The 17,599-nt window shown below is 43.6% G+C and overlaps 1 protein-coding gene across 5 annotated transcripts in view; it reads right to left on the minus strand.

Annotated features, from left to right (window-relative positions):
* SLC22A23 (solute carrier family 22 member 23) overlaps positions 1-17,599 on the minus strand; it is a 113,708-nt gene that overhangs the window by 63,260 nt on the left and 32,849 nt on the right. The window contains exon 4 of one of the 5 annotated variants that reach the window (XM_056330235.1): positions 10,678-10,855. The exons of the other annotated variants lie outside the window; for them this stretch is intronic. Coding sequence (XP_056186210.1) covers positions 10,755-10,855 — 101 coding nt within the window. The 3' untranslated portion in view covers positions 10,678-10,754. Of the gene's footprint in view, positions 1-10,677; positions 10,856-17,599 lie in introns of those variants that run through there. 5 annotated transcript variants of the gene reach the window in all.

Consider the following 17,599-nt stretch of genomic DNA (forward strand, 5'->3'; position numbering starts at 1 on the left):
GAGTGGAACAACCCCAAAGTGCAGGTAAAAAATTAAGCAAAACTACGACAGTTTGGCCAACACCCCACTGATTCGTGCCTTTAAAAAAATCTGAATGATGCTGCAATCAAAACTATCATCCTCTTACAACAAAAAGAGGACATAAACGGTTTCAGCCCTTACAGAAAGCGCACCTCTTCAGAATCATTGTGCCACAGCCCTACATGCGCAGAGGGCTCTGGTCCTGCTGGACACAGCTACTAGTGCTGAGGTTTCAGACACTTTTTCATCTGTTCCTTTGGGCCGCATGAACAGTAATGGACCCCTGTGCAGAGCCAGAAGTGTCATAAAACCAGAGCCTTGCCAAATTAGCTGGAACACTAAGAGCAAAAAGCCTAAATACATCAGACAAGGAAGTGCCTGAACTCAGCAGTTGGTAAACGGAGCTAAGTGCAGGCTCCTACAATTCTAAAGACTTCAAGCAATGGACCAGGCTAGATCAAGCAATTACAGCACTGTCCCAGGACACAAGACTACTTGAAAATTCAAGGGGACCCGAAAGGTGTCTGAACACCACCAACATAAGGTCATCCAACCAAAACCAGAGCATTTCAGAACTGCAGCCACAGATGACAGTGATAACTATTTAGTTCTTTACGCAGTCAGGGACATAGAACTAAATTTTTTTCCAGGTGAAACAGATAGGGACAACTCCATCCCTAATCATTTTGGGGACAGAAATGTGTGCTTACTTTCCCAATTTCACATGAGGCCTCTGCAATGCCTCCCAGTCTATGCATAATAATAAGACCGACCTGTGGCTTCCACTGTAGACCTTGCATGAGAGTCTTCCTCCTTGCAGAAAGCTTTTCATGTTTTATTTGCATACCTACCTACATGCCCCTGTTCTCCCTCCTCCACTGGTATTTCTCAGGTTCAGAATCAGACTCTCACAGTGTGGAAACTAATATACTGCCAAGAAGCATGACTGAATATAAATGAATTCATCAAAAATGAAGGAAGTCTAAAATACTATCACAACCTGAATGTTCCAAAAAAATGTTTCTTATCCCTGAATCAGCATATTTTGCAGCTCTCTGTAGAGCTTTCTCTTCCTGTTATTGCTGCAGATGAGCTCTGCACCATATGAGATATCGGCACTAAGAACACACAGAACAACTTCTCAGGAGGAGACTTCTCCACACCTCCCCCAACCTTCCCAAGTATATCTAATAGACGTGCCTGTCCAAATTCTTCAGGTTTTCATTTAAAATTGAAATGGATTTTAATTCTTCAGTGAACAGTTCTTGCTCGCTCTCTTTTTTTTTCTTTTTTTTTTTTTTTAAAGTTTCTGTTAAGGACTTCTTGAACATTATTTAAAACCTGATCAAACAACTTCCAAATTTAGAATTCTTGCTCAGATTCTCTTCCAGAAATATTCACGTACATTTTTCTATTCATGCCTCCATCAAAGTTACTTGGCAAATAATGAGCAGCATCTTCTTTGTTGTGGCTGTCTAGGAGCTATATATACATGCAGAATGGCAGAAGTTTCCTGGGTCATTTCTAGTTCATTCCATTTCTGGCTCTACAAATCCCCACCCACACCATGATTATTACTAATTAATATATGAGGGAGAGAGAAGCAGGCCAGGGGGGAGGAGAGAGAGTGAAATGCACAAAAAAGTATCTTCATCCCAGGAAACACTTAATTCCCCCTTACAAGCTGACCAACTTCAAGCATATTGACTGCTCTCCTGAATGCAGACTGACTTCTATTCAAGCCCTAGCATTTTTCAGAATTAAATCACACTGCTGTAACAACTGAGCTTGTCATCAAAGTCAAGGCAAGACCTTCAAGTTCATACAGATATTGCCTGAAGCACTATGAGTGACAAACAGAGAAAACAGACTTAACAGCATTAGAAAAAACCTTGCAAGGCCTGGTCCTCCAACACAGCCTTTCCACAATAGCATTAAGACAGACAAAAAAAAAAACAAACAACCAAACCACCCAAGAAAAAAAAAAAAAGATGAGAGAAATCTCTTCATCATCACCTATTTATTCTAAAGCTCTCAGCATATCATTCACCTTAGCTCCGAAATGCAGAGAGGATACATGCAAGTGGTCATGCTCTAGCAAGAGGAGCAAGACTCCCACTTCCTTTAAAACGGAGTCAGAAAATAGACTGTTAAACCAAGATGGTTAAAAAAAAGAATCTGTGAACTCAAGGTGGAAGCCATCAATTTTTAAAATGCTCATGGAAACAGATTCAAACATATATGTACTCAACAGCTGAAAACAGAGCTGATGCAAGACGGGGACACAGAGGAGGCTGACATCTCAGAAAGCTAGCTATAAGCATTTACAGGACAAACAACGAGGAAGAAAACAAATGAGAAAACCTAGGGGCATTACAAGGCAACAGGAGCAAAAGAGGTTCCAATTGCCATTACTTATTCACCAGATTTACAGCGCTCTATTAAGTGGCACTGCTGTTATCTGCTGCTAATACAGACTAATTGCTAATACAGACTAAATCCTATTTTATTTAAGCTACTGAAAAATGAGTACAAAGTTGATGAATGGCTGGCATCGTCCTTGTGCAGAAGGTGCTGATACACACTCAGGCAGCCAACAGCACTGAGCTAATTGAGAATCCATAGTCTTTTCCCAAGACCATGCCTGTATTTTAGCTCGTTACAGCTCACAGTGGGGTATGCTCAGTTTACATCTTTGCATACTCTTCTTTTAATATCCCAATGAATAATTTAGTTCAGATGATAAACCCTTTTGAATACTCCAGGCATTTTCTCCTCAAGACTATCGATGTGGTCCGAAAGCGCCTTCCAATTCGATGCTTAAGTGGGGCTGTCAACCACTCCTCCCTCCTCTCCTCGTATTTTGCCCATTTCATAAAAAGTAGAGTGCAAAACACAGGTCAGCCCATGACCTACAGCAAGTTGCATTACCTGCATGTCTCCCTCCCTCCTGCCTCTGGCACCCCTTCCCTTCCCCCTACTGGCACGTTACCTTGCAGATGACAGTACATGCTGCATTTGATTTATGACACCAGCTGATTTCTTGCACACACAGAAGCAAAACCTCTCCTGCAACACACAAGAGACATTCCACCCAAATGCGTAAGGCCAGGACAGAGAAGGTGCTTCAAGGGCCTTTTCTTACATAAAAAAGAAGATATTATGGCATACACTTGGTATAATAAACATCCTTCCTTCTCCAGTTCTGAGGGAAACTCAGATTTCTCCCCCAAACTGTGTGGAAAAGAATCTCATAAGTATCCACTTTGCCATCTCTGGTATTTCAAAAAATCCTTTCCCTGCTTTATTCGTCAGCCTGACCACAAGGAAGCTCTGCACCATGACTGCCGAAGTCCTTCACACCCAGCACGCGCATTCCCTGCAACATGAAAACTATGCCATGTTTCCAAATAGCATCACAGGTTGTTTACAGAGACAAGCCAACTAAAGATATTTTTATTCTCGTCTCCTAAGACCAATTTATAATTAGTATCTTTTGAACAAGATGCACTTGCAGCACAACATCAACATGCTGACTCAAAATAGGGGTTCTCCTGCCAGTGGCCTCCCCAGGACAGCTCTTCTCAGTGACTTCCGATGTAACAGCATGCTGGGCCATAGGAACAGGGATATGGGCTGGCTGCAGGGCACAGCACAGACTAGGAGTTGGGCAGTGAAGGAAAACACTTGCAGGGGAGCTGAGAAGTCCCTCGAGAAGAGATGTTCCTTCTCCAGGCAGACAATGCAGCCACCACTGCTCTAGCCTCTGTACCACTGGCTGATGTCGACAGAGTCTCTTCCCTTTCACAGAAACCCTAAGACTTGCTTTGCTGCTACGTGAACATGCAGCAGCTGCTCGGCAGAAACAGTTCCATTGCAGTGACTGCCGGTGTGTTTCCAGGCAGTTCACGTTACAGCATCCCTCCTGTGTCCCCTAAGCCCCCCTGCAGTTGTTCTGCCCGGCTCAGAGGGTACCAGCCACACAGCTCCCCTCTGAAGCATCCCTGAGTGCAGCCTTAAATACAGGCGCTGCTGTAATGCTTTCCACAGCATACAGATAGAGCGCTCCAGCTACAACAAAGGCTCCCTTGTGCTTCGGCACAGCCTGAAAGGGGGTGAAAAAGAGTATGCTATGGGATATGGCTGCCAGGAAGCTAGGGAGAGGCATGAGGGGGTAGGAAAGGAGAGAAACAGAGCCAGATGAGGGAGAGCAACAGGAAATCTGGATCCAGCTGCCTCCTCCTCCTCCTCCCCCCAGCTTGGTTAGAGTACAATACCCGGGCATCTGCAATGCACAGCATTCTTCTCGCTTCCTCTGCATTTCTGAACAGGAGAGCTGGAACAGAGCAAGGGGAGCCTCTGGGGTCCCACCTGCCCTGTGGTGCTCCTCCTGTGGACAGGGGACAGCAGGCACCACCCTAAGGGCAGCGTCCCTTCCTGCCCCTGTCTATCCCTCTGCGCCCCGTCCAGAGGGCAAGGGAAGCCAAGACCAGGCAAACCTTTCAAGTCTCATTGTGGGATAAGGCAATTATAACCCTTTGTTTTCCCAGAACTGTCAACTGTCAAGGCAGGTTGTTTCACCTAGCAATTTACCTTCCCAAATAAAACCACACAGAAACACACAAAAGGAAAAGCAAGAAGTCTGCAGACTGCAGCAACATCCACCCTGAATTCTTCTCTTAAAAAAGAAACTCTGTGGGCTTAAATGCAAGGAGAAATATTTATGACAAACTAAGCAACCCTCCTAAACATAATTAGCCGTCTCATTTTCTTCAATTATGAGGTCACCAAGATTCCTTTCCATACTTTGCCAGCTTTTGCTACGGAAAAAAAGCACCAGAAACCTCATAGATTAAACCCCCACTAAATTAACTTGGCTTGCTGGCCTCCTTTGGCTTCAAATAAGGAAAACCGTTACCTCAGGAGAAACAAAGCTTGCCACCTGCACTCACGGCACTCTAGGACATCTTCAACACAAGTGAGAAAGTTAATTGAAACAGCCACTGCAGCGAACTGAGAAACAAACATTGTCCACTGAGACCTGCTTAATCAGATGCTTTTACCAACAAGGTGTCCCACGTCCATAAATTTGGCATTTCTAGACTGCTGAAGGTCCTCCTCCTATGCAAGTTTTGCCCTTCCATGCAGCAAAAACTTGCTTTGTTCTGTTCTGCTAGCAGTTAACGAAAAATTAGTAAGATCATCTCCTGGAGCATGTTCCCTTATCACAATACAGCACTGATCTCTGCAAGCAAAAACCCCCATATTTTCAAGGAAGGCAAAACATTAGGTCATATATGCAAGAGACACTTACTACCTCCCATACATGGAGACATGCATACTTCTGGGCTGTACAGCAAGGTTTCCAAGTCTTGAATTAGCCTTTGGTGCCCCAAAACTAACAGCTACATTGCTTTGCCTAAGCCATCATGACTATAACAACTTTAACAGAGAAATAATCCCATGGAAAACACTGGCCAGTTTCCAAGACAAATAAATAGCTATAATCTGAGAACAGCTCAAATAGTAATTACAGACAGTGGTCAGTTGGGCAGTGCATGTGGAGCAGCCAGAGAGAAGGGATAAACTGACTCACTCTTAACGCAAGGGAGGCAGCTTGTTACCCCTGCAGCGTGGACGGGCTACAGCTGGGGCGGTGCAAGGGAAACCAGTGTGTGCCTCAAAACAAACCTCTCGTGAACCTGTGCGTGGTAGACCGCTGCACATGGAATTGGCTCCCTAAGAGAAGCTGTGTCTAATCCTGGCACTAAGTCACCCTTTTCAGCTCCTGGAAAGAAGGGTACTTGAGTCTGTGCTATCCAACTCAGTCTTCCACGACCAACACAACTAAAATGCAAGCTGCTAGGGATCTGGTTTGATTTTATACAGCTGTCTCTTACAGGAAAGCTAAGTTTTAGAGAATCAAATTAGTAGTTATTTTGTTTCTAAGGTAAAATCCATAGGGCTTTACAACAAAAACACCAGCATTTCTGATGACCTGAAGTGTCACTGCGAGAGCAGCAGTCCAAGCTAAACTGCGTACCTCAGCAATCCTAGAAATTTGTGAGTTCAAACACAGTTAAAATGAAATGAAAAGCCTTGTATTTCTGTGATCACTGTGGGAATGGCATACTTTGTTCTGATGGGACACCCTTGCCTTATTGGTAGACATTTTGCTGCAAACTGACAGAAATTACCAAAGAACTCAAGCATCAGATTGAAAAATAATACAGTTTTTTCTACCAGCCATCAATTCTAGCCAGTACTCGTCACGTGTGCAGTTACCAACAGCACCCGCAGGGAACAAAGGAGCACAGACATGGTTTTAACCGATTTTCTTTGCTGATTCAGAAAGAATCACCCTCCCACCAGCAAGGCTGGGCAGTAGCCATACAGCCGAGGTGTTCTATTACTTTTAGGCAACCTGTATGACCTTGTTTGGAGACTGAAGAATGCCACAACTGAATTAAAAATGGTTCAGTAAGGCAAAAAACAATTGCCTTTTGCCTTTGGAAACCTGGGGTAAAACATGGTTTCAGCCATGAAGGAAAACTTCATGTGTTCTTAACTGCATGGGCTGCTATGAACAGAAAAAAACCCCTACCACCCACTGAGGAAGACTCCATTTAGATGCAATTGCCAGTGCTGAAGAGACCTTCAGAATTTAAGCTCTGCATATATACGAAAAAATTAAATACAAATACAGTAGGGAGGGGATCAATTCAAAGGACTTGTATTGGCCACTAAGTTACCCCATGTACTAGGTGGAAACAAACCTTGTTAAAAAACACAGCCATTCCTTCTGCTTCTTGCACCTTCCCACAAAACCCATCCTAGGAGTACCCATCCCTCCATCCATAGTTAGGAGGGCTTGCGTTAATTGGTTGCCCCGAGGTATTTGCCTTCAGCAAGACACTTTCCTTCTTGGAGGCACAAAAACTACCTTGAGAAACAAGTGTGTTGCCTCTGCCACTCTCCCAGTCCCGCTCCCCTTTCCCTCTTCAACACAGGGATCAGAAATCCACCAACCAAATGTGCCTTAACACGTAAAAGACATTTGCCCTCACCCCATCTTGCCCAGCATGATGTGCAGTGTGTGGATGGAGATTCTTTCTCATCAACTGCACCTTGGAGCCAGGTGGTACAACATGCAGTCCATGGTGGGCATCAGTCGTATTTAACGGAAAACAGAAAGGTGCACTGGCAAAGCGCAGTACACAATATTGATTCTCTCACCTGAAAAAAGCAAAAGCTCTTCGTTTCAGAGAACAAGACCAGGAAACATAATGGGATCCTGGGAAACCTAACAGGAGCAGCTGAGCACCCCACTCCACACCACTTTCGCTGTGGCAGACGTGCCGATTTGTCACCTTTCGACACCAACAAGACAGAACAGGAAAAACATAATGCACACCCACCCCAACAACCTTCAGTGCCTGCTGACAGATCCGAATCCCACCTCGCCACGCAAGGTCTCTCTCCAGAAAGCGCAGGAAGGCCCTGAACAGAGCCTGACTCAGCCTTTCACAGGGGGGGAAGCTCATCCCCTAGGAGCAAGATCTGTGTTTTAAGGGTGTTTCCCCACTCCTAGCTAGAGACAGGCATGCAACAGCCATCTCAGTCAGGAACATGCCTCTTTCATAGCCTAGTTCAGAGGAGGCTGCCATTACTACTGCTAGTTGTTAATAGACCAGCCCCCCTAGCTAACATTGAAGAGATCTGCAGAACAGAACTAAAGATTTTATCTCTGAACCTGGCAGCAGAGAGGGATTAAAAACATTTTCTATGAAGACATATGAACATGCGGTCAAAGATGGGACAAGCCCCCTGTAGCAGATTTTTGTGATACCACTTCACTTTCAGGACAAGGTGGTAGACGCTGCGATGTTAAGAGTACATTAATCCTAGACAAAAAGCCTGCAGCTTCCAAAGGGTAGATTAATTATTAAAGCAGCAGCAATAAAAATATTCAGTAGTTCAGGACTTATACCTATATTATAGGCAGATAAGTACTCCAATAACCTTGTAGTTCAATTTGTAGATTCACTCCCTGCTCCCTGTAGGTAGCAACATAGCCATCTGAACTCCCCCATTTTCATTAATTTCCCTTTGTAGGAATAAATTAGAAAACATAACTAAGAAGCACCCTGTACACAGTAGTAGCAGCTTCCTCCATCTTCCCATGCTCTCTCTTCTCAGCCCCCTTAAGACTACAGCACATTTGCTTCACCAACCAACAAGCCAAAAGAGGGATCACCAAGATGATTAAGAACTTTTAAATACATCTTTTTTTATTTCAAAATAATCAGGATGACAAATACTGGGAGACTAAAGATAAGATCCCTTGGATTTTGAACAGATGCTCCATAACACCCTTGGCCTTTCAGAAGTCAGGTTTATCACTAGAACACCCCAAACCCAGACATTCAGAATAGGGATGGGCATACGTGCCCTCAAGAACATCATAACTTTGGAGAAAAAGTCCGTTCCTGATAGGTACACATGAAGATCACCTAGCTTTGTGAGTAAAAGCAGAGCATATTCTGTTTGAATGAGGAATAGTTGTTGTTAACTGACAGGAATTAAGTTTCACCTCTGTGCATTCAACCCGAGTGAACTCCAACACACCCATTTATAGATATGAAATGCAAAAAAAAAGCAAAAATAAAGTCTTGCAGCGCTGGCTGTGCGTCATTCAGTTGAGCAACTCCAGCTAGCAGTATTTAACTTGGTTAAATGAAAAAGTTGGTAGGGAGGCTGGAATCTCAGCAATTCCTCAACAGATTAATTTACTGTATTGTCTCTTGAGGGGAGAAGTTTTAAGTCTCTGATGTGTGTACCACTATACACTGTGAGTATTAAACAGGAGATGACAATTGCCAAGGTGGCTGTCCTCCAGTTAATCAGCCTGCTTTGACTCAGAGTCATCTGTGAACCACCGTTGAAAACCAATTGCTTGTTTAATGGGGCAGAAAGATGAAATCAATTTCAATATGAATCTCTAAAGTGTCCCTCTTATATAAAAGTGCTGCCTGAGGGAGCGAGGGGCACTTACATTTCCTTCTGGTTGTGCCAGTTTTACTTCAATTTGCCACCCCTACAGGTATTGAATTATAAAATTACATGAAGAAAGAAGCTGTAGCTGCATGCAAACCGTATCTCTTTGGTTCATAGCATCCTCAAGACAGACAGAACTTCTCCCTGGTCTCCAGGAAGGTGACAGCCATACCCTCAACTGAGATTAGTTAACACTGACTCATCAGGTGTTTCATTAAGCAGCTGTGTCAATGGAGAAACCAAACACAGTGAGCAATGCTAATGCCAGCTGCTGCCACCAGCACCCTCAGTGCTCTAGGAAGAAGTGGTGACTGCTAGGGTGGAGGGCGTTCCAGGGACAGGTCACCCTGGCACGGATGGGGAATTGTCTCCAAACAAGCAAAAGCCATTAAGTGGCACTGTCAGGAAATCAGGGTCAGCAGGAAGGCAAACACACACACACACACACACACACACACAGAGCGTTATATGCCTTTGCTCAGGTGAGGAGCACTCACATCGGATCACAAGTGATTTGCTGACTGTACTGCATCCCATAATCTTTTTCCATTCCCAGACACCTAAAGGCAATAGCACCATTTTAGACTTAACCCTTTTTTCCTCTTCTGTTTTAAACAAATTTCCTAAGTTAAGAAATAATTCAATTTTACATTTCAACCTGGGAATTAAAGAAATGCATTAACAAAGAATTTAGGAAATTTTGCTGGTTTGCTTTTTAATAAGATTTTATGCCAGAAAGTCTGCACACACAAACAATTTATGTGATCCTTCACTAACATACCAAACCAGAAAACAAACATTTATGCTACTTTAGGAAAGCAAGAGACCACAGCCTGGACCAGTGGTTGACACACCACCCATCCCACCTGCACCCTCCCTGTGCTTTCCAGTCACATTTCATTACTTTGTGGCTATCACACAGAAACATCCCCGTGTCATGGAGGTGCGCGCCAGCAGGTCTGTGTCCCCACCAGATGCACAGTGCATTGCCTCTCACAGAGGCAACGCTACGTTCTTGTGCAATGGCTTCACACACAATGTGGGGGTGCCATCTCATTTCCCAGTTATTTTGAAAGCAGATATTCCCAAAAGCATAGCTTGTTCCCTCCCTGTCCCTTGCCCCAGCACCACGAGCAGTGTCAGGGTGCTTAGTCCCACCAGAAGCCAGGCGATGGAAATGACAGTGGACAGCCTACCAACACATTAATCCTCATCCTACTGCCCTCTCTCACTTCAGTCAAAGGCTCCATATCCACAGAGAAACTACTTGATGCCACAGTAAGGAATTTCTGTCCTTTAAGACAGCCTAAGAGATCACGCACATACTCGAAAATGAAATCTCTTACGTCACCTGCAGTGTGTTAACATTGCAAAGAGTCAAGCACTCAAGCACTGCAGAATTAAAAAGCCTGTGTTATCTTCCTGTAAATCTAGCGCCTGATCTCATACCATTCTTATCATCACATAGATAACTAAGTCTGCAAATTGTGTCTGCCAGTCTCTCATTGTGCTTTGTCAACAGGCCACCTTTAGGGGATAAGGTACACAGGATTAAATGTTTCCAAACCCCACAAGAAGGATACATAAGAAATGAAGAAAAACCAAAAGCAGCGCTTGGGAATTTGTTTCCCTCTGGAACAGTAAATTCTAGCAGCATCCAGGCAGCCCTGCATCTCTCACCTTTGACTCCACAGCTCACAGGCTTTCCAGAAGCTTCCAAAGAAAGGTTCTGACTTCACATCCAGAGGCTTTGGACTACCACCCTCAGTTATCCCAGCTGAAATGAACGGAGGAAAGAATACTCATGGGGCTACCAGGTGCATAACAGAGGACACTAATGTCTGCAGATCTTGGGAGCAACTGCCTCTGTCGCCGCACACCTGTGCAGCACCCAGGTATCACCAAATATTTCAGGGTGTCCTGGATCGTGCTGAGTCAGCATTTTCCGTAAGCCAGTCTCTGGTCACTAAGAACTTGATGCAGAAAAAGAGAAATGAAGCTATTGTATGCAAGTGCACGATATACGTTGTGTGTAGGATGGGGGTTTTGATCCCACAAGAAATTTTAATATTTTGACATGTACTTTCATCCAAGTCTATTTTCATTGCTTAAGGATTCCCATGATACAACAGACTAGTTTAACAAGGAAAGAAACTGCAGTGAAAATATAAGATCTAGGAATCCACGCATGAGGAATAAAACACGTATAGCATTTGAAAGCCCCACATTATCTCCAGAGAACACAGGTATTAAATTTGATCCAGAACAAAACATTTACAGTTTTTCCAGCACAGGCAGATGCCAGAGCATTCAAGCATTTTCTGCAGAAAGTTTCCATCTCAAAACAATACAGTTTTCAAAGAACAAACATATATTATTTTTTTAAGCAATCTTCTCATCCTCTTAAGTCCCATGCCCTCATATGCCATGCTTTCCATTTAGTGCTTCATCATGTGCCTTTTACCAGTTTGCCACCATTCACTCATACATCCACCTTTGCTAGGTCTTCTGCTAATATTTCAGAACTCCAAATGAAAAAGAGACCTTGACTTCCCATTAAAAAACAGCTGAGTGAAAGAGAGTTTCTTCCCCTCCCTGACCTTTCCATGGGAGGGTGGCCAGCTCAGCTGGAAGCCACATATGCACTATTCCTCACTCGTCATTTCTTTAACTTCCTTGGGGTCCAAGGACTGTAGCCACGTCAGACAAGTTTGCATGCTTCCACTAGAAAAATTTATACTTCAAGAATTCAGTTTTCCTCACAGGACGATGCCCTGATTTCTTCCCTTTTGACTTTGCTTCATCTGAAGCGTGCTCTGCCGTACATGAGAAACTCATCTATGTACAGCTCGTCACGAATGCACATGGACGATGTGGTGTGAGGAGGAAAGAGCACGCTGCAGGTTATGACTCCCTCATCTGTATCAGTCCCACCGCTGTTGCAATCACGCAACAATCCTAAGGTGGATTTGTTCAACGACAGAGCAGAGCAACTGGCGGTGGTGGGCTGGGAGTATCACTCCAAGAGGTACTTTTGAATTTTTTTGTTTAAGCCACATCACCTGGGCACAGCTGATTTTGAGCACAGCTACCAAACCAGTGAAATTAGAAAAATTCAGGAGGCAGCAACACGTCGCAGGAACTTCAAACGGGCTGTGCTGTTCGAGGGCCACAACTATGCTTTCGGATTTTCACAAGACAGCGCTGGGCAGCATGCAGTCTGCCACCCCATCAGCAAAGCCCACCTTCCTGCATTCTTGCCTCCCCTGACATTTATGTTTGACATTTGCATCTGTTTGCCCCCTAATTGGCTATTTCAATAGAAGAGCAGAAAATCAGCTCAGCAGAGTAAATTGTTTGTTGGCTGGATTAAGTGGCTGAAGAGAGTGAGACAAATGTCAAAGCCAGCAGAAAGAGAGGGATGCAGGTGAGCAGGGCTGCTCCTCCCGGCAGCAGGAGCTGCTGGGCGATTCCCCCAGGATTCACCTTGGGAGTCACGTGCAGTCGTGAGAGTGCAAACACAGTTCTCCTGCACAGTGACCACAAAATGGGAACGCTATATCCAGTAATTACTGTACCTCAGTAGCTTACCAAGATCACAGTTCCCATGCAGAAAAATCTTTCCTTAAAGACCACCAGGAAAACACCAGTACTGGGAGGACTGGGTGTCGGGCACATAGGCAGCAGCTCCACCAGACCCTCACGGCACTGACAGCCTCTCCAAAGACAGACCTCTCCAGGTACAGACAACACGAGACAGCTTCGCCAGCCACATCCTATTCCTGTCCTGATCTGCCAGCTTGCAGAACAAACAGAAAATGGAAGTTTTATACTTCTCTTTTAAATGAGATTAAATCGAATGTATTTTACACCGAATGCCTGTCTTGAAATGGTCTCAAGGTTTACATCCGAACAGTACCATTTCATACCAATTATACAGTATACAAGTATAACTACAATGCAGTATAAAACCCCCTAAACTTAAAGAATGTTTGGTTTGGCATTTAACCTTGTTATTTAAATTTAAGATACTACTGTAACTAAAATTATATTATTTGAAATTAGGATTGTGCATAATACTTTGCAGACCAGTATTCCCAATTCACCGTCATCAGGACAAATTTGTTTTCATATAAATAGTTAAAATCTTAGTGAATTCTTTTAATATATTAGCAAGCATTGTAGTGTACCTTTCTCACAGATGTCTTTTCCAAAGAACAAGCACTATTCCCTTCCAGTGCTGAGAAAAGTAAAACTCACTCTTTTCAGCACTACCATCTATAATAAAAGAAACGGGAGACACAGCTGAAGCTTAAACACGTAAATCCAGAAACTTCCCTTTGTGTTTTCTTATATTACACAGTATAATATTTTAAAATAGACATGGACATCCTGTAGTCAGACATTCTCAGGTAGCCACCTAAGTATCAATCAGAAATTAATTAAGCAAGCAGAAATTAAAAAACCAATCAAAACACTGAACACCATGACAATCCCAAAGATTCTGCAAATGGTCTGAGTAGATGATCAAGGTCATACGAGCTCATCAGACAATTCAGTGCAGAAAACATCTTTCAGCATCTTTATCCTAGACACAAACATTGTGAACTCTGCCCCTCAGTTCAAGCCCTAAACCTTTTTTATCCCAAAGTCAAAACTAAAATCTAGTCTCCTTAAAGGGTAAAATTTACTGAAGCAAGACCGATGGAACAGCAACAAAATGACCTTTTCAAAGAAATCGGGTCTTTCCAGCACTGTAATACCAGATAGATGATCTGCCTTTCTGCTCCTGAAGGTTCAGGATTGATCATGGGCTGCCAAGTCCACGATCAGGATGTTTTACTCCGAGTCACAGATTATTCGTTGTCATCAGCAGACTGGATACTTCATTTATTCATTAATCTCAATGCTGCTAAGAGAAGCCAGACAGAAAAGCAGAGATCGCATAGCCAAAACCTGATCGTATTTGGTTCTCCAACTGAGCTTCAGAAGTTTTAAACAAATCCAAGGCTGGTATCCTCACTCTGAAAGCTGAAGTAAATAAAATTAAAGCCATACAGATCTCTATAAATTATTTTTAAGAATCCTTTTCTCTACTGCCAGTTTATACACTCTTCTCCAAGACAAGTTAGTCAGCGCCTAGAAGTGGTGGAAGAACTTCCATCTGCTACTGCTTCAAAGACAGCTATCCTGAAAGGAAATATCAACCTGTCCAAGGCATAGGTTTCTAAACGTACTAGACCTACCATCCCTACCAAGATGCAATTAAACACTGTCTGATCTTTAAAAAGCCTGCAGGAACAAAGTTTTAAATCCCATGTACTGGAATGACCCACACTGAATAAAGGAGTGACTGGTAACAGCCTGATCTGTTTTCACCAAGAGAATTTCCTGACCTAAGGCTGCTGCAATAAGCTTGCAAGAATCAATTCATCTACGCTACAAGCCACAAGGGCTCTTAAACTGCATCTACAGCAGGGCACTACAGCAAGCTGAATTTGTAACATGGCTTTTGCAGTCCTTTCTCTCTCCTTAACTCCTCAGTCACCTACTCCTGCTCTCCTTCACCCACACTCATCCAGCGCTGGGGTGCGCTTTTGAAGGGAGAAAGGCGAGGGGGAAAATGACTTTAAACCGAACAACAAAACCAAGAGTTTTCTCCTGGTTTAGACCCTTGTATCAGTTCGCTGTAGGGCCAGCAGCAGGTGGGAGCACCAGCCAGGGAAGGACGGGCAGACCCAGAGCAGGCAGATCCAGGTCAGCTTCGGCCGTCCCAGAGCTGCTGTCAGATTCTCCTGCAGGGCAAAAGCTTCAGCCTGTCCCTGCACTGTCGTTTTGAGATTTTAACTACTCCCAGCAATCAGGGCAGAAAGGATGTGCTTTGTGTATAGACATAAATAAAAGGCCCTCTCCTGCTTGGATGGCCAGGTGGGTTATTTCTCCAACATCGCTGCTTCTGTGAGGCATCTCATCCGCGCTGCTGTAAGCAGAGCCATGCTGAGTGGCACTGGGCAAGCAGGACATGCATTGGTGGCCGAAGAAGGGACAAAGACTACGGGTAAATAAACACAGAGCTGTCCTGGCAGGAGAAAGCACCAATATCTCCAATGGAAGTCCCACCTGAAAACTGAAAACTCCCAATGAAGTACAGCACCGAGGCAGCAGTGCTACTCAAATCCACACAAGCTACCACAACAAGCTGCTGGCTTCATCTGGCTGTGGTTTTGATTCCAAAAAAATTAGGATATGAAATCTTTAATTGCTGTTATTATTCCTCATTGGATAGAAGCATATTTCTTATTTTAGAAAAATATCTATCACATTCTCTCTCAGCAGCAGGAAGAGAAAAGCAGCAGCTGTGGTACATATTGTATATTCTATTTTCTTTATTTTCCCTCTAGGTCACACAGCGGCTATTCTTTTTCTCAGCTTTGCCACATGCTACTGACCCTGGACCGACACAAAGCAAAGGACCGACTCAGCCAAAGACCACCCTTAAAGAACAGGTCAGGAAGGGGAAAAAGGCACTTTCTGAATGAGTATTTTATTGAAATGCAATACTCAGTCAAAAAGGGTGAATTTTGTCTCCTGAAAAAGTCAAATCCATCAGGTTAAAAGTTTACAAGATGCAGACTGAACTTTTCATATTTTCTTCCAGACTTCACTAAAGAAAAAAAAAAAAGCAGCAGAACAGGACAACACTTCAGGCTGATTCACAGCTCTAAACTCACACGTGACATCTGAAAAGACTCAAACGGGTAGAGTCAAGGTTGGTACAAAGCTTCTCCTGCCCAAACTCCAAAGCACTCAAGTGCAGTAATTGCATTTCTATACTGTACAGATACAAGAGCAGCCATTTTTTCCAATAGATGAGTAACATTGACAGCAGCTTGCTTTATTTATTTAGATTTCAAAGCAGAGACATTTTTAATGAATCTGTAATTCAAAAGCTCTTTTAATTAATTTTCCTCAAGCTTCCTAGAAACACAGACTTGGTTTTGTGCCTTGAAAAACAAGTCAGTCAAGTTCCAGGCAAAACCCCCTATTTCAAAGTCAAAGCTATAAATGAAACAAAAAAATGGGATCTTATTAAGAACACTGGTTGCAATTTCACCACATAAGCTATTTCTACCATTATACAATCTTTATAAGTTGCTCTTGTTTTTCCTCCCTGCCTTCAATCCATTTTTGGTTGCTATAACAAAAAACCATTTCTTCCATTATATTGCTTTTTGCCTCACCACATTATCGACTCCGCTTCCTGTGTGTTTTTTATTATAAAACTGTAAACTGAGTGCTTATATCCAGGAGGCAGCTACACTGCCCGCCACCACAGGAGTGAAGTCACACTGGAAGCAGCACTGGAAGCGAGGAAGGCCCCTAAAGAGCTGGCAGAGCAGCACGTTGTTCCCTCTGGACAGCAGTTTCAGATCAAGCAGAAGACACCAGGGATTTATTTGTTTATTTATTTTAGACAATGATCCCTGGTCCACGTGCTTAAATATCCATTGAACTGAATGCTTCACAGTGAAAACACCCTCCTTATTTCTCCAGGGAATTAGCCTCAACTGTTTGGATAACAGATGGTACATAAAGTAACCTACCTACGGCTTAGTACCGGGGCACACAGGTCTTGCAGTCTGCTTTTTAACAGAATTATTAATTAAAGTGCACAGCGTTCCAGCAGAGCTTGCCCTCTTCCACTGCACTGTGGCACTTCTCATGTGCTCGGCTGGCCAAGGCATGTGCAAACATCAGGCTCCACTGCTGCTTCTGCCAGAGATTATTCTCCTCTGAGAATACACAGCAGCAGAATGAAATGCATGTCCTTAACCTAATATATTGAATATGTGAGGTAAGCCACTGATGGAGATGTATTTGCACTTAAACGCCCGACTGTTTGGGAGAGCACCGAGGCATCAGTGCACAAACTAATAGTTTGCTCTACAAGAAGGTGATCTCTGCCACAGCATTAGGACAGAAAGCTGGAAGAAGCCACAAGAACAGTTAGTCTGCCCTGAATTCCTCCAAACACAAGCCAGTAAGAGAGAGATGCTGGTGCATCCAAGAGGGGTGCAGGAATGAGGGTCTGGAACTTCTGATGCAAATACTGGACCATGCTCCCTCTGGCAGTTCAGCACAGACACTTCATCAAGCAACAGCTACATTTCCAAGCCACAAGCCTTCTTCAACCACCCTTCTTCTCTAAGATATTACCTGTTTTATTACCAAGCTTAAATTCAAGATCATCTATAGCTGAAAGACTCCTTACTGAATGTGTGGGGTGACTAAAGCAGACACACTACTCATATCTGGAACTGGAGTAGTGCTCGCAAAGATTTGCGGATCATTCATTAGACTTCAGTAAGCTGATTTCTTCTCTCACAATTCACACCACAACCAGAATGCAAAGAATGTTAGCAAACAAGTTTTCAAGATACTAACAAACACTTACGTCTCAACTTATCTCTAAAAACTACTAAGTCTATGTACAATTCATTTAAGAAGGGACCAGATGTTC

Source organism: Falco biarmicus, chromosome 3 (assembly GCF_023638135.1).
Source record: "Falco biarmicus isolate bFalBia1 chromosome 3, bFalBia1.pri, whole genome shotgun sequence".
NCBI classification, from domain to species: domain Eukaryota; kingdom Metazoa; phylum Chordata; class Aves; order Falconiformes; family Falconidae; genus Falco; species Falco biarmicus.